Source organism: Gloeophyllum trabeum (assembly GCF_000344685.1).
Source record: "Gloeophyllum trabeum ATCC 11539 unplaced genomic scaffold GLOTRscaffold_00003, whole genome shotgun sequence".
In the NCBI taxonomy this organism is placed as follows: domain Eukaryota; kingdom Fungi; phylum Basidiomycota; class Agaricomycetes; order Gloeophyllales; family Gloeophyllaceae; genus Gloeophyllum; species Gloeophyllum trabeum.
In genome coordinates, this window is record NW_006920412.1 from 3096506 (window position 1) to 3118797 (window position 22292).

General features: G+C 54.0%; 7 protein-coding genes across 7 annotated transcripts; 5 read left to right on the forward strand and 2 right to left on the reverse strand.

Annotated features, from left to right (window-relative positions):
* Positions 1-735: 735 nt before the first annotated feature.
* GLOTRDRAFT_137319 (oligosaccharyl transferase beta subunit) lies at positions 736-2382 on the reverse strand (the record flags this gene model as incomplete). Its single annotated transcript, XM_007865605.1, has 6 exons — positions 2191-2382; positions 2031-2141; positions 1467-1980; positions 1270-1417; positions 999-1216; positions 736-937 (listed from the first exon to the last, which is right to left on the reverse strand). The coding sequence occupies exons 1-6, from the start codon at positions 2336-2338 to the stop codon at positions 736-738; spliced, it is 1341 nt and encodes a 446-aa protein (XP_007863796.1). The 5' UTR covers positions 2339-2382.
* A 1183-nt stretch (positions 2383-3565) lies between these two features.
* Positions 3566-6825, forward strand: GLOTRDRAFT_57811 (ATPase, V0/A0 complex; the record flags this gene model as incomplete). Its single annotated transcript, XM_007864975.1, has 12 exons — positions 3566-3593; positions 3648-3748; positions 3806-4132; positions 4187-4302; positions 4356-4872; positions 4926-5213; positions 5271-5290; positions 5344-5605; positions 5657-6136; positions 6194-6451; positions 6519-6596; positions 6654-6825. The coding sequence occupies 12 exons, from the start codon at positions 3566-3568 to the stop codon at positions 6693-6695; spliced, it is 2517 nt and encodes an 838-aa protein (XP_007863166.1). The 3' UTR covers positions 6696-6825.
* A 210-nt stretch (positions 6826-7035) lies between these two features.
* GLOTRDRAFT_115007 (uncharacterized protein) lies at positions 7036-10712 on the forward strand. Its single transcript, XM_007865606.1, has 4 exons — positions 7036-7073; positions 7126-7225; positions 7278-8149; positions 8202-10712. Exons 3-4 carry the CDS (start codon positions 7287-7289, stop codon positions 10522-10524), a joined length of 3186 nt encoding a protein of 1061 aa, XP_007863797.1. The 5' UTR covers positions 7036-7073; positions 7126-7225; positions 7278-7286; the 3' UTR covers positions 10525-10712.
* A 224-nt stretch (positions 10713-10936) lies between these two features.
* On the forward strand, positions 10937-12349 carry GLOTRDRAFT_137322 (uncharacterized protein; the record flags this gene model as incomplete). The annotated part of the gene is made up of 9 exons (XM_007865607.1): positions 10937-11130; positions 11190-11215; positions 11277-11289; positions 11343-11428; positions 11489-11681; positions 11742-11823; positions 11889-11940; positions 12000-12077; positions 12132-12349. Exons 1-9 carry the CDS (start codon positions 10976-10978, stop codon positions 12347-12349), a joined length of 903 nt encoding a protein of 300 aa, XP_007863798.1. The 5' UTR covers positions 10937-10975.
* Positions 12350-13215: 866 nt separating this feature from the next.
* Positions 13216-15076, reverse strand: GLOTRDRAFT_35832 (MIF4G-domain-containing protein; the record flags this gene model as incomplete). The annotated part of the gene is made up of 4 exons (XM_007864671.1): positions 13216-13743; positions 13796-13941; positions 14000-14531; positions 14588-15076. The coding sequence occupies 4 exons, from the start codon at positions 15074-15076 to the stop codon at positions 13216-13218; spliced, it is 1695 nt and encodes a 564-aa protein (XP_007862862.1).
* Positions 15077-15513: 437 nt separating this feature from the next.
* On the forward strand, positions 15514-16881 carry GLOTRDRAFT_57820 (Metallo-hydrolase/oxidoreductase; the record flags this gene model as incomplete). The annotated part of the gene is made up of 5 exons (XM_007864981.1): positions 15514-15549; positions 15601-15633; positions 15683-15707; positions 15762-15974; positions 16086-16881. 5 exons carry the CDS (start codon positions 15514-15516, stop codon positions 16682-16684), a joined length of 906 nt encoding a protein of 301 aa, XP_007863172.1. The 3' UTR covers positions 16685-16881.
* A 437-nt stretch (positions 16882-17318) lies between these two features.
* Positions 17319-20093, forward strand: GLOTRDRAFT_110306 (gamma-glutamyltransferase). The gene is made up of 18 exons (XM_007865608.1): positions 17319-17439; positions 17493-17566; positions 17621-17663; positions 17725-17965; positions 18027-18121; positions 18180-18202; positions 18258-18319; positions 18369-18449; positions 18509-18680; positions 18732-18782; positions 18836-18911; positions 18976-19069; positions 19119-19175; positions 19235-19255; positions 19310-19581; positions 19633-19702; positions 19759-19800; positions 19850-20093. The coding sequence occupies exons 1-18, from the start codon at positions 17410-17412 to the stop codon at positions 19927-19929; spliced, it is 1584 nt and encodes a 527-aa protein (XP_007863799.1). The 5' UTR covers positions 17319-17409; the 3' UTR covers positions 19930-20093.
* The last annotated feature ends 2199 nt before the right edge of the window (positions 20094-22292 follow it).

Sequence of the window (22292 nt, forward strand, 5' to 3'; positions counted from 1 at the left end):
GTTCTCCGTTGGTGGCCGGCACATTTATTTCCTGAGGCTTTTTCGAGATATATGCACAAGCATGATAAGAGCCCCAATTGGGTCAATACTCAGCCTGGGCACCCGGTCCATACATCTCAGAATTGCTATGAGGAGAATAATGTGGCATGTAATCTACGTCGACGGATTTCGTCCACATAACTAGCCACGGAAATTCTCGATGCCTTGCCGCGACCGGTGAGCACATCACATGACCGTGGTCCCGGATCGCCGGCCATCATTGCTTCCTCACTCTTTTGGACGCGCTCAATCGAACGAACAGACGAACGGACGAACGAAATAAGAATTGAGCAGCACTGATGTCTCCCGAGGCCTGGGAGAAATTCAGACGGAGTTTGTGTGGCTGCAGCGATTGATGCGCTGACGCCGTCGGACGTGATGACGGGCCAGGGAACGCAACTGCTGTCAAACAAAACCGGTTTGACCCTCGAGGATTTACTGCTGCTCGCTTTTATAGCACCTCCGCTGCTGTGGGTCGCGTACTGTAGACGCGTCCTCGCTGAGTCCGGCGTCCGTCCAAGTCCGTACCCGCGCGCATCGGGGTTCCGCAATACACCGTGCGGTTTATGAGTGCGGTTTATGACGTGTGATTCATCTTAGTTACGCTCAGGCTCTTGCTCTGCAAAGCTTTCGGATGTTTTGAGGTCGAAATTGAGCAAGCAGGTATAAATATTCCCCAAACATCAATACATCTATCTACTCCGTCGCCTTCGCCGTCTTCTTTTTCTTCAAATCCCGGTCGTCGCCCGCCAGCCACAGCGCGGAGAACAGCACGAACCCAGCGCTCGTGCTGATAGCTCCGATATAATACGGCCACGCAGCGCTGAGGAACCGAGGGTACTCGTCGTGCCGGGGCGGGACGACGGGGACGGTAGTCGAGCTGTGCAGGTGTGTCCAGCTAAGGACGCAATATTTACGTTAGTACGAATTGTTCTGAAAGGGAGGACACAAATACGCACCCCTTGCGCTTGTAGTTGACGACGAACTTGAACACGCCGTGGCGGTCCGGCACGCGGAACTCGACCGAGTACGTGCCGGGTGACCCTGGAACGGGCGGCAGCGCCGTCCGGATGTGCGGGTCGAGCATCGTGAACTCGAGCTGCATGTCCTGAATGCCCGAGTACGGCTCCCATGCGTTCAGCTTCGGGTTATACTTTGAGATGTGCGTAGTGTAAACCTGACTGCAGTTTTAACAAGAACCAAGTCACGACATCATGGAGGTAGACTTACGACGCGGTCGTTGGTGGTGTACTGGTCCCGCGGTGTCGTCTCATTTACTCTGTGGTGCATCAAACTGTCAACGCGCAGGACGAGTGATTCCTGGAATGTCCATGCCGCGACATCCCGCGCGAACTGGGCGTTCCCCGCTTCGACACCTCTGTGCACGGGGATGAGTAAAGGCGTTTGTATCAATGCCTTCTACGTACTTTGTCACTTCCTTCTTCGCGAACTCGTCGCTGAACAACTCGACTCCACCGACGAAGAGCGCGCGGCCGCCATCGATGGTCTGGAAGCCCGTGACGACGCTCATATCCTTACCAGCCCAGAGTCCCTCGCCGCCCTTCTCCGCCGCCTCCACCAGCGCATCGGCGCCAGAGTCTTCCGTCGTATCTGCCGCGAAGCTCTCAGGCGGGGCATTCAGGAAAGGAACGAGTAGCGGGTTGTTGCCGAGCGCGAAGGACACGCCGGAGTACCATACGGGCGAGAGGCCAGATGTGAGGGCGGCGTGGTCAGATGGAACTTCGATGGGGATGACGGTGGCGGGCGTGTCACGCTCAGGGAAGTGGGAGATGAGGGGCGTGCCCGGGGGAGGAAGGATCAAGGAGAACTCGTAGGCGAGGGATGTGAGGGGCGTCTGTTTCGAGCCCAGCGCGAAGATGACGTTGGTATTTTTGGAGAGGAGGTCGACTAAGGACTGGGGGGTGATATCCTTCGCATACGCTAGTGCACTGTTAGCTCCTGAACGGACTGTACGAGATACGGGAACTCACTTTTGGTCTCCGGAGTGAAAAGAATGACGTGGGCAAAGGACGCAACGTCGTCCTGCATGATGGCGGGCGCGACGTCCTTCGGGGCACGGAACGTAAGTTCATAGCCCTGCTCTGGGCACCGCTCAGTGATAACCACATATCCCACTCGTGTTACACGCACCCTCCAGCCCCTTGAAGAATATCGAGAAGTTGTCCTTCGAAAGACTTGGATCGAGGATGACCAAGACCGAGTCGCCGGTGCTAGACCGTGCGTACGACCCAATAGCCAGACAAAATGTCAGCAGCAAGAGCTGACATATCCTGAACATATCTGCTCGTCGAACGAGCGGTATGAGTGTACTGAAGAAGTGCTGCGGTAGGGACTTCACACTGGACACGTCAAGCGCGTCTTGGTCTATTTTTAGCACCCGTGCGGGGGAACTAAATATACAGCTGCAACTGCAGCGGGAAAGACACTGGATTATTGTCTATCATGAATTGCAGCCATGTTAAGAAGAGCGGTTCGGTGGATAGCGTAAGCGAAGTAAGGCTCAGATGTACGACTACATAGGGAATGCGCAGAAACAATAACGTCAGGACTTCGTAGATGCGAACCCGATTCTGCTTTCAACTCCTGGATTTTATATCCCGCCAGGTTGCTTGAAGTTGGAGGGTGATATCGATATTGTTCTTATTACTGGCAGTCAGCAATTGCGTCCGGTTCAGTGTACCCATCAGCGTTGGGCCATCTACGAGGGACCCGCTGACGGTCAGATTACTGCCAGATGCCATCCGTGGAAAGGGTTAAAGCTCATGCAGCGCGCTCGCAATTATACAGAGCCATATTGGGGACTCCGCAGTGTCCGCACTGCAACATGTAGCACGGTACGGCAGTCTCTTCGAAGTCAACTTCCGCCTGGACCTGCCATCGGCCGAGGTAGGAGAAGATCTAGAGAGTACCTTCAGAAGCTGACTGGACTCGGAATCAGAGATTGACTTCGGTATATGCAGGTGTACTTACGCTGGTAACGAGTGCTAGGCCGTTAAGATATGAGCAGAAGAAACATGCGTACCTGCTCATTGAGACTCAACCATATGAGCACTCACAAAGCGGCCGAACTAGAGTCTTCCCGAATTGTTGATTTTATCCAGAGTACAGCTTTTTTTCTCATTTTACGATCAAATGGACACCTCGAACAGAGAAATCAAAACTCACCTGCAGGCCAATTCAGCATAAACTGCAGTTGCGCGGGCGTATGTATGTCATGGTCGTTTAATGCTGAACCATCCAAAATCATGCACGCTCCTTCAAAAGTGCACTAAAAAAGTTGGCATGGGGGTTGTTTGTGCGACTGCATGAAAACCTCCAGCGTATTCGCGACATACCTCGCAAATAGAAAGAGGCTTGCCATTTTCAGCCGTCTGATCCAGTGCAGCGGCCGGCCGGACTAACTCGGCCGGGTATAGGCCGAAGGGTAGCGCACCATCGTCTGCGCCGTCGACAGCGCCCAATATCGTACCTTATACCCTCGGCCCAAGCCTTTCCGTCGTCCACAATGTCGGACGACTATCCGACTCTATTTCGTGAGTTTTGGAATGGAAGTGATGCGTTTTCCCTATTAACGCAAAGCCCTGTAGGCTCCGAGCCTATGAGCTTGGTGCAACTGTTCATCCCAACTGAAGTTGCTCATGACGCGGTCGCAGAACTTGGAGAGCTCGGAAATGTCGAGTTCAAAGATGTCAGTACAAAATTTTGAACTGAAATTTGCTGTCACTTATTGACCGACTCCTGTCAGTTGAATCCTGAGGTCAACCCGTTCCAACGTTCCTTCGTAGGAGAAATCAGGCGTGTCGACGAGATGGCCCGTAGGGTCCGCTTCTTCACGTCGCAGATTGAGAAGGAGAAGGACGTGGTGCCTATCCGACCGCTGTACGACTCCGCGCCTCTCATCACCGTCGGTCCCCGTGCTGCTACAACCATTGACGAGCTGGATGTTACTTTGGCGGAACACGAGTCTAGGCTGAATCAGATGAATGAGAGCTACCAGACCCTCAGCGACCGGATGAAGGAGTTAGTCGAAGCTCGTTACGTCTTGCGGGAGACTGCTGTTTTCTTCGACAAGGTGAGGAGACCCTTGAGTCGTACAAATACGTCTTTACTCATGCATGGCTACCAGGCCCAAGCGCAAGAATCTGACGTGAGGACCTCTATCGATGAGAGCTCTGCACCCCTCCTGCAGCATGCCGAACGTGACAACCAGTTCTCGACTGCGACTGTCCAGTTCGACTTGGAGTAAGTGCCACAAACCCTGTGAAACCGTGCTACAACGGACTGACTTCTCAAAGATTCGTTGCTGGCACGATTGAGCGCACCCGTCTGCCTACTTTCGAGCGGGTTCTCTGGCGTGTACTCCGCGGGAACCTGTACATGAACTATACGGACATCCCTGAACCCTTCGTAGATCCTGTGACCGGCGCTGAGACGAGGAAGAACGTCTTCATCATCTTTGCGCACGGCGAGACCCTTTTGGCCAAGATTCGCAAGGTCGCCGAGTCCATGGGAGGTACTCTGTATCCCATTGACGCTAATGCTGACAAGCGCGCGGACTCCTTGCGTGAGGTGACTGCTCGACTTGAGGATTTGCAGACTGTGTTGTACAACACGGGCCTGAACAGGAGGAGCGAGTTGGTTCGCATCGGCGAAAGTCTGGCGAGCTGGCAGGACGTTGTGGCCAAGGAGAAGTTGATCTACCAGACCCTCAACCTCTTCAACTACGATGTGCGTCGAAAGACGCTCATTGCCGAGGGATGGTGTCCTACTAGGGACATAACGACTATTCAGTTAGCCCTGAGACATGCGACAGTGAGACGCACACCTGTCGGTCGTTACTGTGTTCCTCATCTATTGTTATTCAGGAAGAGTCTGGCACCAATGTGCCTCCTATCTTGCATGAGATCCGTACTCACAAGATGCCGCCCACGTTCATGCGTACGAACAAGTTTACGGAGGGGTTCCAGACTATTATGGACAGTTATGGTATCGCCACGTACCAAGAAGTGAACCCCGGCCTTTTTGCGGTCATCACGTTCCCGTTCCTGTTCGCGGTGATGTTTGGCGATATTGGCCATGGCTTCATCACGTTCACTACGGCGCTTTTGATGATTACGTTCGAAAGGAAACTGGCCAAAGCTGACCTCGGAGAGGTGAGTAACTAAATAATACTGATCGTCTGAGATGGTGATATTTATCTTGGGAATCAGATCATCGGCACGTTCTTTTAGTAAGTGGTCGTTTTTGTTACCAACTGTTCTTATGCTGATGACACGCATCCAGCGGGCGATACATTATCCTGCTCATGGGTGCTTTCTCCATGTATACGGGCTTGCTCTACAACGATATCTTCTCGAGGTCGCTCCATATCTGGCACTCTGGATGGGATTGGCCGGCGACACCGAGCAACGATTCCGTGGCGGCTACCTTCAATGGCAATGTCTATCCATTCGGCCTGGACCCCGGCTGGCACGGCGCCGAGAACGGACTCGTGTACACGAACTCATACAAGATGAAGATGTCCATCGTGCTCGGTGTAATTCACGTACGTCCGGTGATCCGTCGTGTCTTTCCGAAGTTCTCATCGTATATCTAGATGACCTTCGCCCTTTGCCTACAAGTGCCGAACCATATCCGTTTCAAACGTTTCTCAGACATATACAGCAACTTCATCCCGCAGATGATATTTCTCCAGTCTATCTTTGGTTATCTTGTTATCTGCATCCTCTACAAGTGGTCCATTGATTGGTCAACGTCTCCCACCGCTCCTCCGTCGCTCCTAAACATGCTTATTGGCATGTTCCTGACGCCTGGATCAGTGGATCCGAGCACGCAGCTGTATCGCGGGCAGGGTTTCATACAGACCGTGCTGCTGCTTCTGGCCTTCGTTTGCGTGCCATGGCTGCTCTGTATGAAACCATATCTGCAATATCAGGAAATGAAGAAGATCCAAGGGCAAGGGTACGTTGGAATCCCCCACGGCGACGAGCCGCCCCGGGCTAGTTCCGACGACGTCCTGGAAGGCGAGGAGGAAGGTAATGGCAGAGCGATCGCGGAGGATGCGGAAGAAGAGCATGTGAGTATTCCCCGATGGTTGCGAACTTCCGATGTATTGAATATGATCGGTACTCAGGAGCAGCATGATTTCTCCGAAGTCGTGGTTCATCAAGTTATCCATACGATAGAGTTCTGCCTCGGATGCATCTCGCATACCGCGTCGTATCTCCGTCTTTGGGCACTTTCGCTTGCGCATGCGCAGTTGTCGGAGGTGCTCTGGAATATGACGCTCGGGCCCGCGTTGGGCATGAGCGGTCTATTTGGCTGGATTGCCTTAGCTATCGTGTTCTGCTTGTGGTTTGTATTGACCATCTTCATCCTTTGTGTCATGGAGGTGAGTTTCGATACATCAGGATCTCCAGCGACCGAGGATCATCTGACGCGCTTCCAATCTCAAATAGGGCCTGTCAGCCTTCTTGCATGCCCTCCGGTTGCATTGGGTCGAAGCGAACAGCAAGCACTACGAGGCAGGCGGCAGGGTGAGTAATGTGATCTTGTTCACGACTGGAAGCCCGGCACGCTGACTGTCTGATTAGCAATTCATGCCGCTGAGCTTCGCGCATCTGAACGAGGCATAAACGATGCAGGTAAGAATACCACGGACGTGAATGAGGGTGTTGTCAGGCACAGTCCGGTCATCTCTTCTTACATACAATCGGCTACGATGTACCGCATCGCACAGGCAACAAAGATCTGTTTCGCATCGCCTGTGCTAAACGTGTGGGGTCAATAGCCTTACCCCGCATTTGACTTATTAAGCTTAGCGCCAGAGCCTTAAGCCAGACATCCCTCGACCATTCGGCGAGGTCAAGTAAGATCCGGAGCTGGCGGCGCCCAGTCGGCGAGGTTCCATTTTTTCAAACTCCGATTATCATAGATCGTTTATAAGCGTTGGGCCGCATTTCGCACCACATCTCCCCATCTTCTCACCCTTTCCTCCTTCCTCCTTTATAGAGGTGAGCATTGTCGCTGTCGACGACGACGAGTGTTGAACTGATCTATCCTCAGGCTCCGGCCCATCCGTAGATATAGAGTGTTCCTTGCTCCTTGTTCGCCTTTACGCGATCTCGATATAGACAAGTCACTTCCTACTATATCTTCTACGATTGTACGTCCTTCCTGAAATTTTATTGGATTCAGGTGCTGACTAGATGGCACAGAAATTCGACATGCCCGCTGCTACCGCTGTCGCTGCTGCTACCCCCGCACTCGCCTCCCTGAAGGCTGCCGCCAACGGCACCCCCGTTGACGGCCAGACGGATTTCGCTGCCCTTTTCTCGTCCGACAAGGCTGCTCGCGAATCCGCAGCTCACTCTCTCGCCGCTGCTGCGCAACAAAATGGGCCATCCGCCCTCTCTGGCTTCCCCGAAGCCGCTGTCAAGGCTCTGGCCGACAAGAAGTCTCCCGCTGCGCGTGAGAGCGCAGCGAACGCTGTTATCACGATCGTCAAGGCTGGCGGTGTGAAGGCCCTCGAGCCCACTTTCATCGACTCCGGCCTCTATGCCGCTCTCATTGAGACTTTCGCCGACAAGATGCCCGCTGTCAGGACAGCGGCAGTCGAGGCCGTGCGGGAGTTCGTCGCAGCGATGAACCCCTGGGCTTCTGCACTTGTACTTCCCGCCCTTCTCCACGAAATCAAGACTGCCGGCAAATGGCAAGTCAAGACTGGCGCTCTGGTTATCCTGAACCAGCTTACCACCAGCGCCCCTGTCCAAATCGCTAAGCTCATGCCTGAGATTGTTCCCGTCCTGTCCGAGGCTATTTGGGATACGAAGGCTGACGTGAAGAAGGCGGCTCGTGATTCGCTGACAAAGGCTACGGCTCTCGTATCGAACAAGGACATTGAACGCTTTATTCCGGCTCTAATTAAGGCTCTGATTAATCCCGTTGAGGAGGTCCCTAATACCATCAATCTCCTCTCGGCTACCACATTCGTTTCCGAAGTAGACTCCCCTACCTTGTCTCTGATGGTTCCCCTGTTGGCTCGTGGTCTCAACGAGAAGCCGACGGCCACCAAACGGAAGGTCGCAGTGTACGTTTGTTCGTCTTGTTAGTGTTTACCATGTGACTGACAATTCCTTCAGTATCATCGACAACATGTCCAAGCTTGTCGACTCCCCTGTGACTGTCCGTCCGTTCATCCCCAAGCTTCTCCCCGGCCTCATCAAGGTCGAGACCACGATCGGTGACCCCGAAGCTCGCAGCGTCGTCCAGAGGGCTATCAATACCCTCCGTCAAGTTGGCGAGGTACCGGCTGACAACGACGGCTCGAACCTTCCTCCCTTGAAGGTTCACGAGCCGAGTCAGTTGGCGAGCGGCCTGATCTCCATCTACAAGAAGGCTGGCGTTAACCCGGTTCCCTCCCCCTCGGACATTCTCGTCGCCTACACATCCCGCTTGGCGGCCACCATGGTGAACTTGAAGAACTTCGACGCTTCCGAGTGGCAGACTCTTGCCCCTTACCTTGCTATTGTGTCGCAGACTCCCGACCCCGCTTCCGTCGCCTCACAGTGGGCCGTCCGCTCGGCGTCCGATGAGACCGTTGATGAGGACGTTCCCGAGGATGAGGAGGAGGGCGAGGACCTTTGCAACTGCCAGTTCTCTCTGGCTTACGGTGCGAAGATCCTCCTCAACACTGCCACCCTGCGACTCAAGCGGGGTCACCGTTATGGTCTCTGCGGTCGCAACGGTACTGGCAAGTCCACTCTCATGCGCGCCATCAACAACGGTCAGGTCGAGGGTTTCCCTTCTCCCGACGAGGTCCGCACCTTCTACGTCGAGCACGATATCGACGGCAGCGAGGAGGACATGTCTGTCCTTCAGTGGATCCTCAACGACAAGCGTATCCAGGCGGACGAGAAGGAGATTATCGAGACCTTGGCCTCCGTTGGTTTCAGCGATGAGCGCCAGAAGAGTTCGATCGGTAGCTTGTCGGGTGGTTGGAAGATGAAGTTGGCTTTGGCCAGGGCTATGTTGTTCAAGGCTGACATTCTCCTGCTCGACGAGCCTACCAACCATTTGGACGTCGTCAACGTCGCCTGGTTGGAGAACTACCTCACCAGCCTGACGCACTGCACATCCATCATTGTGTCGCACGACTCAAGCTTCCTGAACAACGTCATCACCGACGTTCTTCACCTCAACAGGTTCAAGCTCAAGCGCTACCGCGGCAACTTGGAGTCGTTCATGAAGCAGGTGCCCGAGGCGCGCTCCTACTACACCCTCGAGCCCCAGGAGGACTACACTTTCAAGTTCCCCGACCCTCCTCTGCTCGAAGGTGTCAAGACTAAGGAGAAGAGTTTGCTCAAGATGCGCAAAGTTGGATTCCAGTACCCTACCCAGCCTACCCAGCAGCTCTACGACATCACCCTTCAAGTCTCACTCTCTTCCCGTGTGGCCGTCCTCGGTCCCAACGGTTCCGGCAAGTCCACCCTCGTCAAGTTGCTCATCGGTGACTTGGAGCCCAACAAGGGCGGTGAGATCTGGAAGCACCCTAACTTGGTCATTGGTTATGTCGCGCAGCACGCGTTCCACCACATCGACAACCATCTCGACAAGACCCCGCTCGAGTACATGCTGTGGCGTTACCAGACCGGTGAGGACTTGGAGGAGATGATGAAGGCCAACCGCCAAATCTCCGAGGAGGAGCTGCAGAAGATGAAGGACGGATCCATTGTTGTTGTCGAGGGACAGAAGCGCACGATTGACGAGATCCTCACTCGTAAGAAGCTGAAGCAGTCGTACGAGTACGAGGTCTCCTTCAAGAACATGAGCTCCACGGAGAATATCTGGATGTCCCGTGATGAGCTCATCAAGCGTGGCTTCGAGAAGAAGGTCATTGAGGTTGACACTCGCGAGGCTCAGCGTCTCGGTCTGCTGCGCCCCCTTGTGCGTCGCGAGATCGAGAAGCACTTCGCCGACTTCGGTCTAGAGCCCGAGTTCGTCTCTCACAACTCAATGCGTGGTCTGTCCGGTGGTCAGAAGGTCAAGGTCGTGCTCGGTGCTGCTACGTGGCGCCGGCCCCATGTCATCTGCATGGACGAGCCTACCAACTACCTCGACCGGGAGTCGCTCGCTGCCCTCATCTCTGCACTCAAGGTCTTTGAGGGTGGTGTGCTTGTCATCACGCACAACCGTGACTTCTCGGAGTCCCTCTGCAAGGAAGTCTGGGCTATGCGCGACGGCCACCTCGAGGCATCTGGCCATAACTGGGTCGAGGGTCAGGGAGCCGGCCCCCGCATTGACAAGGGCAACGGAGAGGAGGAGGACAAGTACGACGCTATGGGTAACAAGATCGAGGTCAACAAGAAGAAGAAGATGACCTCTGCGGACGCACGGAAGGCCAAGAAGGAGCGCATGGCACGTAGAAAGCGCGGCGAGGAGGTCTTCACCGACGAGGAGCTATGAGGTGGTTGAGGATCTTGCGCCTGTTACGACCGTTATGATTTCACTCTTTCCGTGTGTGTGCTCTAGTGTGTCCGCTGTGTCATGTCAATGGTCTCTTTCTCTTGTATTCTCGCATGTCTCCATAGGGTCGTATAATACTTCATGTTTGTCGCTATGTGATATTTATGACTGTCATTGCACGTTTCTCTTCTTCCGTTGTGTGAACTGTCTGAAAGTCTGAAGGCGATGGGTCCTGGTACACGGCCCTGCGCACTGCGCAGCGTATTCTTGGAAGTTGTAATCTTACAGCTGCGGAGGCAGTAGGCGATGCACGAGTAGGGCCTCTGACGTCCTAGAAGCTATATATGCTTGGCTGAGGGGACCATGTCTGTTCGACCGAGCTACTCGGACAGCGTCTCCCCTTCCCCGGCTTGGAGTTTGTCTCTTACTCTCACGACCTGCGACGACCGTCATGCCTTTCCTTGCGGATTATGACCTATCGGACAGCTTGCACGCTGCGAACAGTTTACATGCTAGGGATGCCCGGGATACACTGACGCCTACGCCTACGCAGAGGACCACGCTGATTGTTGCGGCGTGTTATATCATTGCTATTGCGATTCTGTGGTGAGTAGATTGACGCCTGGAGTGACATTTGGTGCTTAGGATGGTTGGACTTTGGGCAGGCATGTACCGTTCTTGAGCTGGATAAGTAAGAGCCTTATGTGGAATTATATTTCGCGCCCAACATGGATGACTTATGACTGTTGCAGTTTATCCGTTTAAGTGAGTGCGAGGTTATAGTCAGAGCTTTCGCGGGACAACTTATGTCTCGCCAGATTACTTACGGTCGGCTTCCACGAAATGAGCCACGCCATCGCAGGCGTGCTCACCTGTGCGCGCATTCACTCCGTCGAGCTTGACCGTACGCCCCCTCCCCCCCCTCCTCCTGTTCCCCACTTTAACTCCGCCACTTGATGTACAGCCGACGAGGGTGGCGAGACGCGTATGTCGGGCGGGATCCCCTGGATCACGCTCCCGGCGGGCTATCTGGGCTCGTCGTTCATCGGCGCGGCGCTCATCGCGTGCGGGTTCGATACGAACGCGAGCAAAGTCGCGTGCCTCGTCCTCGCGGCGTTCTTCCTGTTCACGCTTTGGTGGGCGCGCCGGAATTGGCTGTAAGTGTCTTACTATTGGCGAGTAGGAGATTATGATTTGTGACTGCGAACGACGTGCAGGACGTGGCTGCTGATCCTCGGCATGGCGGGCCTGATCGTGCTGTTTTGGTTCGTCGCGGGCGGGGTTGCGCTGCGCTACTTCGTAAGTATTCCCAGCATCCCACAATTCCATTTCCCCTCCCTCACACTCATCCTGGCGGTTCGTAGATCCTCTTCATCGGCGTGATGTCCTGCATGTACGTCCTATGGGACGTCATTGGTAAGCTCCTCCCCGGGGTCCCGTCCTTCGCACGCACCCCTCACCCTTCCTCCTCGCAGATGATACCATCGCGCGCAAGATCCATAGCTCCGACGCCTCCGCCTTCGCCGACATCTGCGGCTGCTGCCCCTCCCAAGGTCAGCCTCTCCTTCCCTCTCGCTCCCTGAACTTCTCACAGTTACGTGTCACAGTCTGGGGCGTCATCTGGCTCATCATCGCCTTTGCCTTCTTCGCCGCGGGCATCGTTGTCGGCCTCGCCGCCTTCAAGCAGTCCGCCGCGCAGCAGGAGGCGGACTCGCACCATTTCCTGCCCGTGCCGGGGTCGAGCGGTGCCCTCACCATCGCTCCGTCATTATCGACGTATTGTACTGCTTTGCTCTGTGCGCTGCTGTTAAATTTTGGAATATGAACAGTGATAGATATATCTTGGACGTTAAATGCATATATGTACCTACGTAATATCTTGAATTATCAGCATGAGCTCAGGTTGTGACATGCTTCAACGGTCTACTGTCTTTTCAACACCAGTAGTCCAGAGTTTGCCTGACAAGTTCTGCCAGATCTCGATTTTCCAGGTATTAGTATCCCAGGTGAACATAGTATACAACGACGCCTGTAGGCATATAGCAACGCGCGAGCATTATCTCCTATCATGATACCGCTCTCTCGAATCCCCTCTCCTCCTATCCCTGTCATCCCTGCGAGGCGGCGGCGGCGACTCGTCACGGTACCGCCTATCCCTATCCCTATCATACACATCCCTTTTCCCCCCGCCATACCTCTGCCTCGAATCGTCCCGCTCCCTCCTGTCCCGCCCGTAGTCATCACGGTCCCTCCCATTAGGTGGCGGGGTCCTCGACCTGTCCCGCCCATAATCGTCACGACCCCTCGCCTTCGGGGGCGGCGTTCGCGACCTGTCTCGAGGTTCATCATGCCTCGAGCGACGGGGCGGCGGCGAGGGCGACCGCGAGTAGTCCCGGCGTCCCCTGGAACGTTCCCGTGGAGGCGGCGACGCCCGGCGCTTGGGTGCCGGGGGTGAGCGCGAGTCGGAGGAGTACCGGCGCCGCGGCGGGGGCGAGCGCGAGTCGCTCCTGCCCCTTCGCCGGGGTGCGTGTGACTCAGACTCAGAGGCGGAGTCTTCCGAGTCGTCGTCGGATGAGCTGAGGTCCGAGGAATCATCCGAGTCCGAGGAGTCTTCCTCGGACGAGCTCTCCGCCTCCAGCATGGCCCGTCGCTGTTCCATGATAATGCGGGGAGCGTTCTGCGGGATCAGCGTCAGCAACTTGGCACCAAACTGCGGGGAGTCAAACAACGTACCTTCAGATGCTCACGCATCTCCTCCGTGACAATACCCAGCCCAATACTTGTAAAGTAGTTGATCGAGAACCGCGTGTTCTTCGGATTATCGAGCGGGAACATCCCTTGGCAATGCATCCTGATCTCCGGGTCCTTGAACCGCTCTGCGAGGTTCTTGAGGCCCATGCTCTCCATCACTTCCTGCATCATGATCTTCACGAAGATACGGCTACTCGACGTCGTGTCGTCCTCGTTCATCTTGATGCACTCGAAGACCGCCCACGAGATCGCGTCGTTGGCGAGTAGGTGCCCGAAGAGCCGCGCGATGTTGCGCAGCCGGTTCGTCTCGTACCGATGTATGGTGTTGTAGTAGTTGGCGAACGCTTGCTCAAAACATTCTTCCCACACGCGGTTGAGCTTGCAGAAGCGCTCAGATACGAGGCCGTAGAACTTGGAGTACGTTCGCTCTTGCGAACAACACTCGATAAGCATGTTCACGAGCTCGATCTGCATTACTGGGTCAGAGCAAAGTCAGTGTAAGATGGTATCGACACTTTACCTCTTCGCCTTCTTTGAGTTGGATTTTGAGCAACTTGTGCACAGCTTCTTCATAATTCAATGCATTCATGATGGTCAGGTAGATGGTGCGGCGCAGATTGACAAGGTTGGTCTCCGTGCGATCCTCGATGCCCTCCTTAGCTTCCACTTCTGTAACATGACAGTCAGCAATTAAGAATCCTACATTACAACTGGATGTACAGACCTTCTTCTTCGTCCTCTTCCTCTTCACTCTCCTCAGAGCCCGACTCGTCATCCGAGTCCTCACCGAGGATCTCAGCCTTGATCTGCTTATACTTGTCCTCATTCTCTAGATAATTAGGATCGAACTTGAATATATTCAGTCCCTCCTGCACTTGCAGTTCTTCCTCCAGCTGAATCTGGTGAGTGATCTGCTCCTCCTCCTCGACCAGGTCTAAACCTTCGGGGATGATGGGGTTGTCCTTGTACTTGTCCTTCCGCACCTGCATGAGTACCTCGATCATGTACTGAACTCGGTGGCTGATCGATCCCTCGTTCAGCACGGCACGGAAGCGCTCGAAAACGGTGGCATTCGCTTTCGGAGAGTTCTCAGCGAGGAATGCGCCGACTTCCCGCATGAACCCGACGGCAATTTCGATCGAATCATCTGTCGGGCGTTCGAGCAGGAGGACGAGGATTTGAAGGGCGATAATTTCATGTGCAACGCCTTGGTTCACGAGGTGGGCAATGAAAGTGGTCGTCGAGTGGCATACAATCTAGACGACCTCGTGTAAATCAAAAGCGTCACTAAGGAAGAAGCGTAAGAGCATACCTTGTCATTACGCTTGAATGACCGCCTGAACTGACTGATCAACCTCGTCAGCACCAACTCTCCGACCTGAGGCAGCTTGGTATTGATCACGGCAACCAGAGCAGCGAAGACGGGGGTAAATGGTAAACTGGCGGCCTGCGCCTTCATCACGCTCCTCGCAAACAGACCGCGTCCGCGAATCAAGTTCTCCTGGAACAGCTCGGGAATGATGTGCTTGATGTTCGCAACGTTAACCCTGTTGACAATACCAGTGATTGACTTCCTCAGAGCGTCCCAAGAAAGCCGCTGGTATTCGGGGCTGGACTTGTCCGTCGTGGCAGCTGCCTGCATAGCGCGGAGTCGCGCTGGGGGGATGTACGCGCCCCCCGCACGAGAACCGCCCAGCAGCTTGTTGAACTCCGCCTGCGCATCGAACTTCTCCTTTTCCTTCTCCCCATCCTTTCCGCCGTCCTTCCCTTTCTCCATTTTCTGCAACTCCAGCTCCGCCATCCGCGCCGCGAGCTGGCGTTCACGTTCGGCGCGTCGCTTGGGGTCGACATCGTTCACTCTCGGAAGGTCCAAGCGCGCTCTTGGCGGCGGTGACGCCGAACGTCGACGGCTGGCTGGAGGTGCTCCGTCCGCGTTTTGAGGTGACCTGGAACGGGACCTAATGCAAGTGTGAATCCACGGCGCCTAGAAGACGACATCGACGCACTCACCGTTTTCTCTTCTGACCAAAGCCGTCATTCGCATCAGTGGGAGTCATAACAGCAGCAGCCGACATGGTGAGAGACGGTAAGAGGTTCACCGCCGTACAATGCGAAGTCAAACGGCAGCGCTAGCGCCTGGGGCTATTTGTGCATGTTTACCCACTTGCGCCACATCCAGGACCCTTTTCGAAGTCGCGACTTGTAACACGACCTCTACCTCCTGGTCTTATGGGCATCATGGAAGCCCTCGAAAACTTACCTCCGATAGCCAGGGTAGGCATTGAATTAAGTGTCTACCAGTAGATACTTATGGCAATAATATAGCTAAGTGATCGCGTCGTTCGAGTACTCGGTCAAGTGAGTGCTTTCCCTTGTGGAACGTGAACGATCCTACAAAGCCCTTCAGAATCCAGGGAAATTTACCCTCCAAGGTATGATAATTTGCTTTTACGAGCCAGGTTCAACGTAGTCTAACCTGGGTCTAGGGACAAATACCTACATCGTAGGCTCGCGTAATCCCTACACGCTTATCGACACTGGAGAAGGCAAGGAAGAGTACATTCCCTTCCTCGCGAGCGCACTCAAGGAGCACGCCCCGCCGTCTGACCCTCAGCAACCGGATATTTCTGATATCATCATATCACACCGGCATGGTGACCACATAGGCGGACTACCGTCTGTCCTGGCATTGTTACGTCGTCTGTGGGAGGACCGGAACGGCCAGACTGGGCTGGCGTTCAAGCCTCCTCGAATCCATAAATTCCCTCTTCCGCCGTCTGCCCAGGATCCGCAAGTCCAGTCTGTGCTAGAGTCGCTACCGCCTGGGTCATTCGAACCAAACAGAGGTGGTTCCGCTTTGCATGATCTAGTAGACGGTCAGACCCTGGAGATCGGTTCTTCGACTTCACTCCGTGTCCTCCATACTCCCGGGCATACCGTTGACTCCATTTGCTTGCACTTTCCGGAAGATAATGCCGTGTTTACTGCCGATACCGTACTCGGCCAGGGCACCGCTGTCTTCGAAGACCTCTCGACCTATATCTCCAGTCTCCAAAGTTTGGCTGCCTACAAAGACAAGGAACCCGGTAAAAGAGACTATGCCTTGTTGTACCCTGGGCACGGCCCCGTCGTCAAAGAAGGGCTGAAGACAATATCGACATATATTCAACATCGTCTGGAGCGGGAGTCTCAGATCGTGCAAGTTCTGCAATCCCCTGCGCCGGATAATGCGGAGGTTTGGACGCCTTGGACGATAGTTTCCAAGATTTATGCTGCCTACCCGGAGAGCTTGTGGCTCCCTGCGTCCCACGGGGTGATCTTACACCTGCGCAAGTTGGAGAAAGATGGGAAGGTCAGGTTCCTCGGCGGCGAGGGCAAGGACGGGAGGTGGCAATTGAGTACAAGCTGATCCTGATTCTGACACTTGGTTAATCTTGTGTTCTTCGAGGCTTCCACAGCTTACACTGCTAATTCGATTCAATTCAAGGGCAGAATCTCGGGTGTCTCGAGCGAAGTATGTAGAGAATGTAATGCTAGAGTGTATGTTAAGAAGGTGTTGGGTACATCGTGGACGCATGAACCTTCGATGTTGTCGGAAGGAAAGTCAACGTACTTGCTAAGGCCGCATGCATTCACACAACGATCATTGATGTCGGATTTGCTGCCGTTGCAGCGTCCATGGCACCATCGCAGCTGGCAATGGCGAAAGCTTTCCAAAGTGTTTCAGGCTCCCTTCCGTACTCCCGCCACTATGGGCCACCATGTGTGCCGGCGATGAAGCCATCAGCCGCTAATGCCATCTATCTTTGTGCTTGACAGTGACGGCATAGGCGCGCTGTTCGTAGCTTTATCTGGTGCCTAGCCGCCTAACCTAAATGTCCGCAGATCGTATAAATAAGCTGCATGGAAGGTATTGCGACGTTCCTCGTTCCCCGAGGCGCTTGAACGTGAACGGTGGCCATGATGGTCGCGGTCTCCCTCCAGACAGCTGTCCTCGCTGCCGCGCTCGCGAGCGTTGCTGCTTCGCCGGTGTCGCAGAGGTGGAACACGTCCCCGCAGTTAGTGCCGACCTCAGGCACTCATGGTGCGGTCGCGACGGAGGTGGGACAATGTTCGGAGGTTGGGGTTAATATCATGAAAGAGGGCGGAAATGCTGCAGACGCAGTGAGTGGATATTGAGAATTCAATGAATGACGTTTTAACTGCATGACCCGTAGGCCATTGCTAGCTCGTTATGCGTGGGCGTCATCTCAGCATATCATTCGGGTATCGGCGGAGGCGGATTCATGCTGTATGAAAGATTACTTGTTCATGGAGATGCTCAGCTTAACCGTATGTAATGCAGCGTCCGGTTCAACCAGCCTGGTGGATCACACGACTATGAAATGGTCGGTAGCAGACCTTCCCCCCCTCCGGCTCTCACACTAAACATGAAGTTGCTCTTGATAGATTGACTTCCGCGAGACCATGCCAGCTGCTGGCAACGAGACCATGTACCTTACCGCGACTAGCCCCACCGCATCCACTGTGGGCGGACTAGCAATCGGCGTTCCCGGCGAGCTGCGCGGATGGGAAGCTCTACATCAAAGGCACGGCAAGCTGCCGTGGAAGAAGCTTTTCGAGCCCGCCATTTATATCGCTCGTAACGGCTTCGAAGTCAATGTTGACTTGGCTAACGCGCTCTCTGCAAGTGAGTGGTCCAGATGGATTGCTTGGCTCACGGTGTTCACCACGGTGCTATCGTATGGCAGCTTCTTACCCCTTCTTGACGCATGATCCCCTCTGGGCCGAGGTGTACGCGCCGAATGGGACCCTGCTGAAACAGGGCGACACTGTATATCGCAAGGTATGGCGTGTCTGTTATCGCACCTGCTGCATACTGATATCTACCTGCCACAATCAAGAGATACGCCAATACTCTCGAAAAGTCAGACCGTCATAGCTTTGTCCGGAATTTAGTCTCATTTCCATGCCCCGGCTAGGCTGTCCATCTATGGCGCAGATTACTTCTACAAGGGCGAGCTAGCTGTCAACACCGCCGAAGGTTTGTCTATGACATATTTTATCTTCCCACCGTTAAACTCGTCCCATAGCTGCTTATGCGCGTGGAGGCATCCTGACCACAGCGGACCTGGCCAATTACACCGCTATCATCCGCAAGCCCTCAAACATCAGTGAGTGGTGTCACGATCTTGGTTAGTATCCCTGAAAGGTTTATTGAACCCGTGTAAAGCGTATCGCAACCATCGCATCTTTTCGACTATTGCTCCTTCCTCTGGCTCGGTGGTGCTTTCCGCTCTTAAGATCTTCGAGGGTTATCCCGGGAACGCGCTGCCTTCGGACCCCGCTATCAACCTCACCACTCACAGGCTGATAGAGGCGACAAAATTCGCCTATGGCCAGAGGTGCACATGATCTTGTTGCATTTTGCTTGGGTTAAAGCTTACCTGTCACAGGACCAACTTTGGAGACCCAGCGTTCACCGCGAACGTCTCTAGTTTGGAGCAGTGGGTATAGAGCTACATTTCTTTTGGACTTCAGGATTGAACCATTGTCGTAGAGAGTTCCTCACAGAAGCTTCAGCGGAAGCCGCTCGGGCAAAAATCAGCGACAATCAGACGTTCAACGCGCTCTACGTTAGTGCAGCAGATGCGTTTTCTTGACTGCCATTGATTTCTGACTTGCCCGCTACCCTGCTAGTACAACATCAACAATTATCTGGTATTGAATGACTCCGGTACCTCCCACGTCGCTGCAGTCGATAAAACTGGTATGGCTGTATCATTGACCACCAGTAGGTGTACATGTGCATAGCTGTCAGGCGCTTGGCTCACGTCGTATAGCTGTGAATCTGTACTGGGGAAGCCAGGTCATGACAACCGATGGGATCATCTTGAACGGTTCGTGCGCGGCTTATTGCGCGGCAGTATCCGTAATCTGACGGTCATGACTTGGACAGACGAGATGGACGACTTCTCAAGTCAGTACATGTTACCTTGTGATATTTTTCTCCTCTAGAGTCTACTTTGTTCAGGCCCCGGTCAAACGAACGCATTCGGGTTCGCCGCCTCACCAGCTAACTACATCGCGCCTGGAAAGCGCCCTCAATCATCCATCGCGTCATCCATCGCGGAGGACCTCAGCACAGGCCAAATCTCAATAGCCACCGGGTCCGCGGGCGGTTCCAGGATCATCACCGCGACGCTACAAAACTTGCACTGGTATTTGGATGTCGGCTTATCGCCCTCCGACGCTGTCCATCAAGCTAGGTGGCATGACCAGTTGACCAACGTCACGTATTTCGAGGTGGGAGCCGTACTCCATGCCTGTGCGGATGTGTTCATGGACCTGTCATAGATCGCGGCCCCGCAGTTGGGCATGGCTGGGTTCGACAATCGAACAGTGAACTACCTGGCCGGACTTGGCTGCGAGTATCTTTCATCTTCACTCAAAGGATTGAATATTGATTCTTTGTACCAATAGACAATATTACCTACGAGGATGAGAGTGGAAGCACGGGTCACAGTAAGCCCTGACTATCTGTGATATTAGCTGTTACTAAGCAACTGCGTAGTAATCGGACGTGCTGCGAACGGGACTCTGACTGCTGCTAGCGACCCTCGTAAGGCCGCCGGTCGCGGAGCAGCCTTCTGAGGGTTACGTATTATGTTGTATGGGGTCCATCTTATTTACAATACAGTGGACGCTATCTGGACGGACCAGTACGTTGGGGCCTACTGCGCGGATGGGTACATAGGCATTATGAGGATTCCACTCAATCTACGACTCCCTCGACCCCCCCACTTGGGTCAGCACGCACGTCCGAACTGGAGAGTGACCGCTCTTGTGTGGAAGAAGTCCTGACAGCGTCGCGTGTAAACAGGTGCGCCTCTGCGACTCGTAGGTATGTCCTGTAAGCAATTAGATGGAAGTACCGCCTCCTTCCGCAAGCATTCGACTCACTGGGGCATGATCCATATTCCAAATCTGTCTCCAGTCTTGAGGCTCTTGATGATTTCGTGATCATCATCCAGGGTAGTAGTTACGGTCTGCCAGGTAGCAGGGACGTAGGGTTGTAGGGGCCAGAGTCCAAAAGTGGTGCCGTCCTCTCGTATGATGCTTCCATAAGACAAATATGTATTGGCCTGTCTGCGTTTGGCGAAGAACGAGTGTGTACGGCGGCACTCCATGTACACACTTAGACGCGTCAGCCCAGGAAACGGTATTGTACTCGTTACGAGGTACAGAAAAGGATTCCCGAGTATCTTGCTCTCATGAATGGTTCGGACCGCAATGTGGTGGTCAGTGTTAGTAAAGACGTCCAATGCGTCGACGTTAGGATATGTCCCAAGATACTTCCCATCATCTGACCACAAATCCCCTGACAAACGGCCGAATGCAAAAACTCGAGGCAGGATTTTGATGATACGAGGAACAACATCCTCTGTTATGCCAGGTAAAGCCGGCCCTCTACTGCTGAGAAATTGCCAGATATTTTGCAGCTCTTCACGTATATCCAGGGATATATTTGACGAGGATAGAACACCGAGCATCGCGTCCCCCCAACGTAAGAATAATGCCAGTAGGACGAGGGCTGAAGGTCGAGGTGATGAGTACGCGAGTTGCCTTTTCATCCCGGTGAATGGTGATCGAAGAAACAGAAAGCCAAGGACGAACTTTAGTAGTGGAATCCACAAGACGTCCCAGACTTCATCGCTGTGACTCAGCCACTCATCGTGCCCATAGATCTTCCGCATGAACAAGGAATGGCCCCAGGCGACCGGGCGGAACACCGAGCTGTCGGAAGCGTAGTCGAATGAAAAAAGGACCAAGTCTCGACTAAACGGTTCCAGCAAATGGCTCCTATTTTGGGAGACATGTCGCATGCATGCTATGGCGCAGAATATCATGAATGACCGAGAATGTCCTGATCTAATAAGCAAGAGCGCATACTGAGCGGAGGTAACAATGGGAAGAATCCGAGCACGTACGAACTCGAGCTCAACTTGTCACTGTCGAGAAGAGGGCTACAGAGATCACGGAAATGCACGTAGGGGATATTTCTTGATATACGGGTGCGCATAAGATCACCCAGATATTCCGCACTGTCCGTAAGTGGCAATATAGCCTGGACAAAGCTCTCTCCTTGTGCAAGATACGATACACCTTGCAAGTGCTCGGGGCGCTCAAGGTATTCGTGACGTTCGATAGCCCGTCTCAGGGTCTGCGTCAATTCCAGAGCAAGGAATACAGGGAGCGTCGAAGGGAGTATACAGACGAAGGAGATGATGTAGGTGATAGCCAGACAATTCGTGCCGATGTCCTCTTGTCTGAGAACAAATATATGTGCTGTCGGAGTGAAATCCACATAACCGACTACTCACCTGAGATGATCAACCAGTTTCTCGCATGCATCGATCTGGCACGCTTCGTATAGTGTCCTGAAGTATACGGCCTCGCATCCGTCACAAAAGAACGCGTCGGTTTCCCCAAACATGCCAGCCAATACGTCTTCTAACTGACGGAGACGGGACTTCGACTGTCTTCTTCTACATACGCATTGCACGGGCAGCGAGTCGCTGACGTTGTTCAGGAAGCGCGCTGCGAGCGCAGTGGGCCCTCTACCAAGACGTTCGGCAGTGTTGTTGATAAGCTGCTCCACGCGCTTCCCAGCTGCCCCTACGAAGTTATCCACAGTGCGCCCTAACCCAGGAATATTCGAGACAGTGGAATTGCTGGAGTTCACAAGGGAGAAGATACCTAGGCTCGCTAGTCTTCTGAGTACTGCGACCCCGTGGAGGTTGCGACTGGTGATCATCAAACTCCGAAAGCCTCCCCCTGCTCCAGATCTGAGGCTCCATAATGAGCTGGATGGGGTGGGCCCATGTTGAATCAAACGATGCGTATCATCGGTTCCGTGAGTACCAGACGCGCTGTCCGATAGGTCATCTAAGGGAAGGCCTATTCGTTACGAGGAGGAAATTGAACAGAGATGTCACATATCGTACCCGACCGCA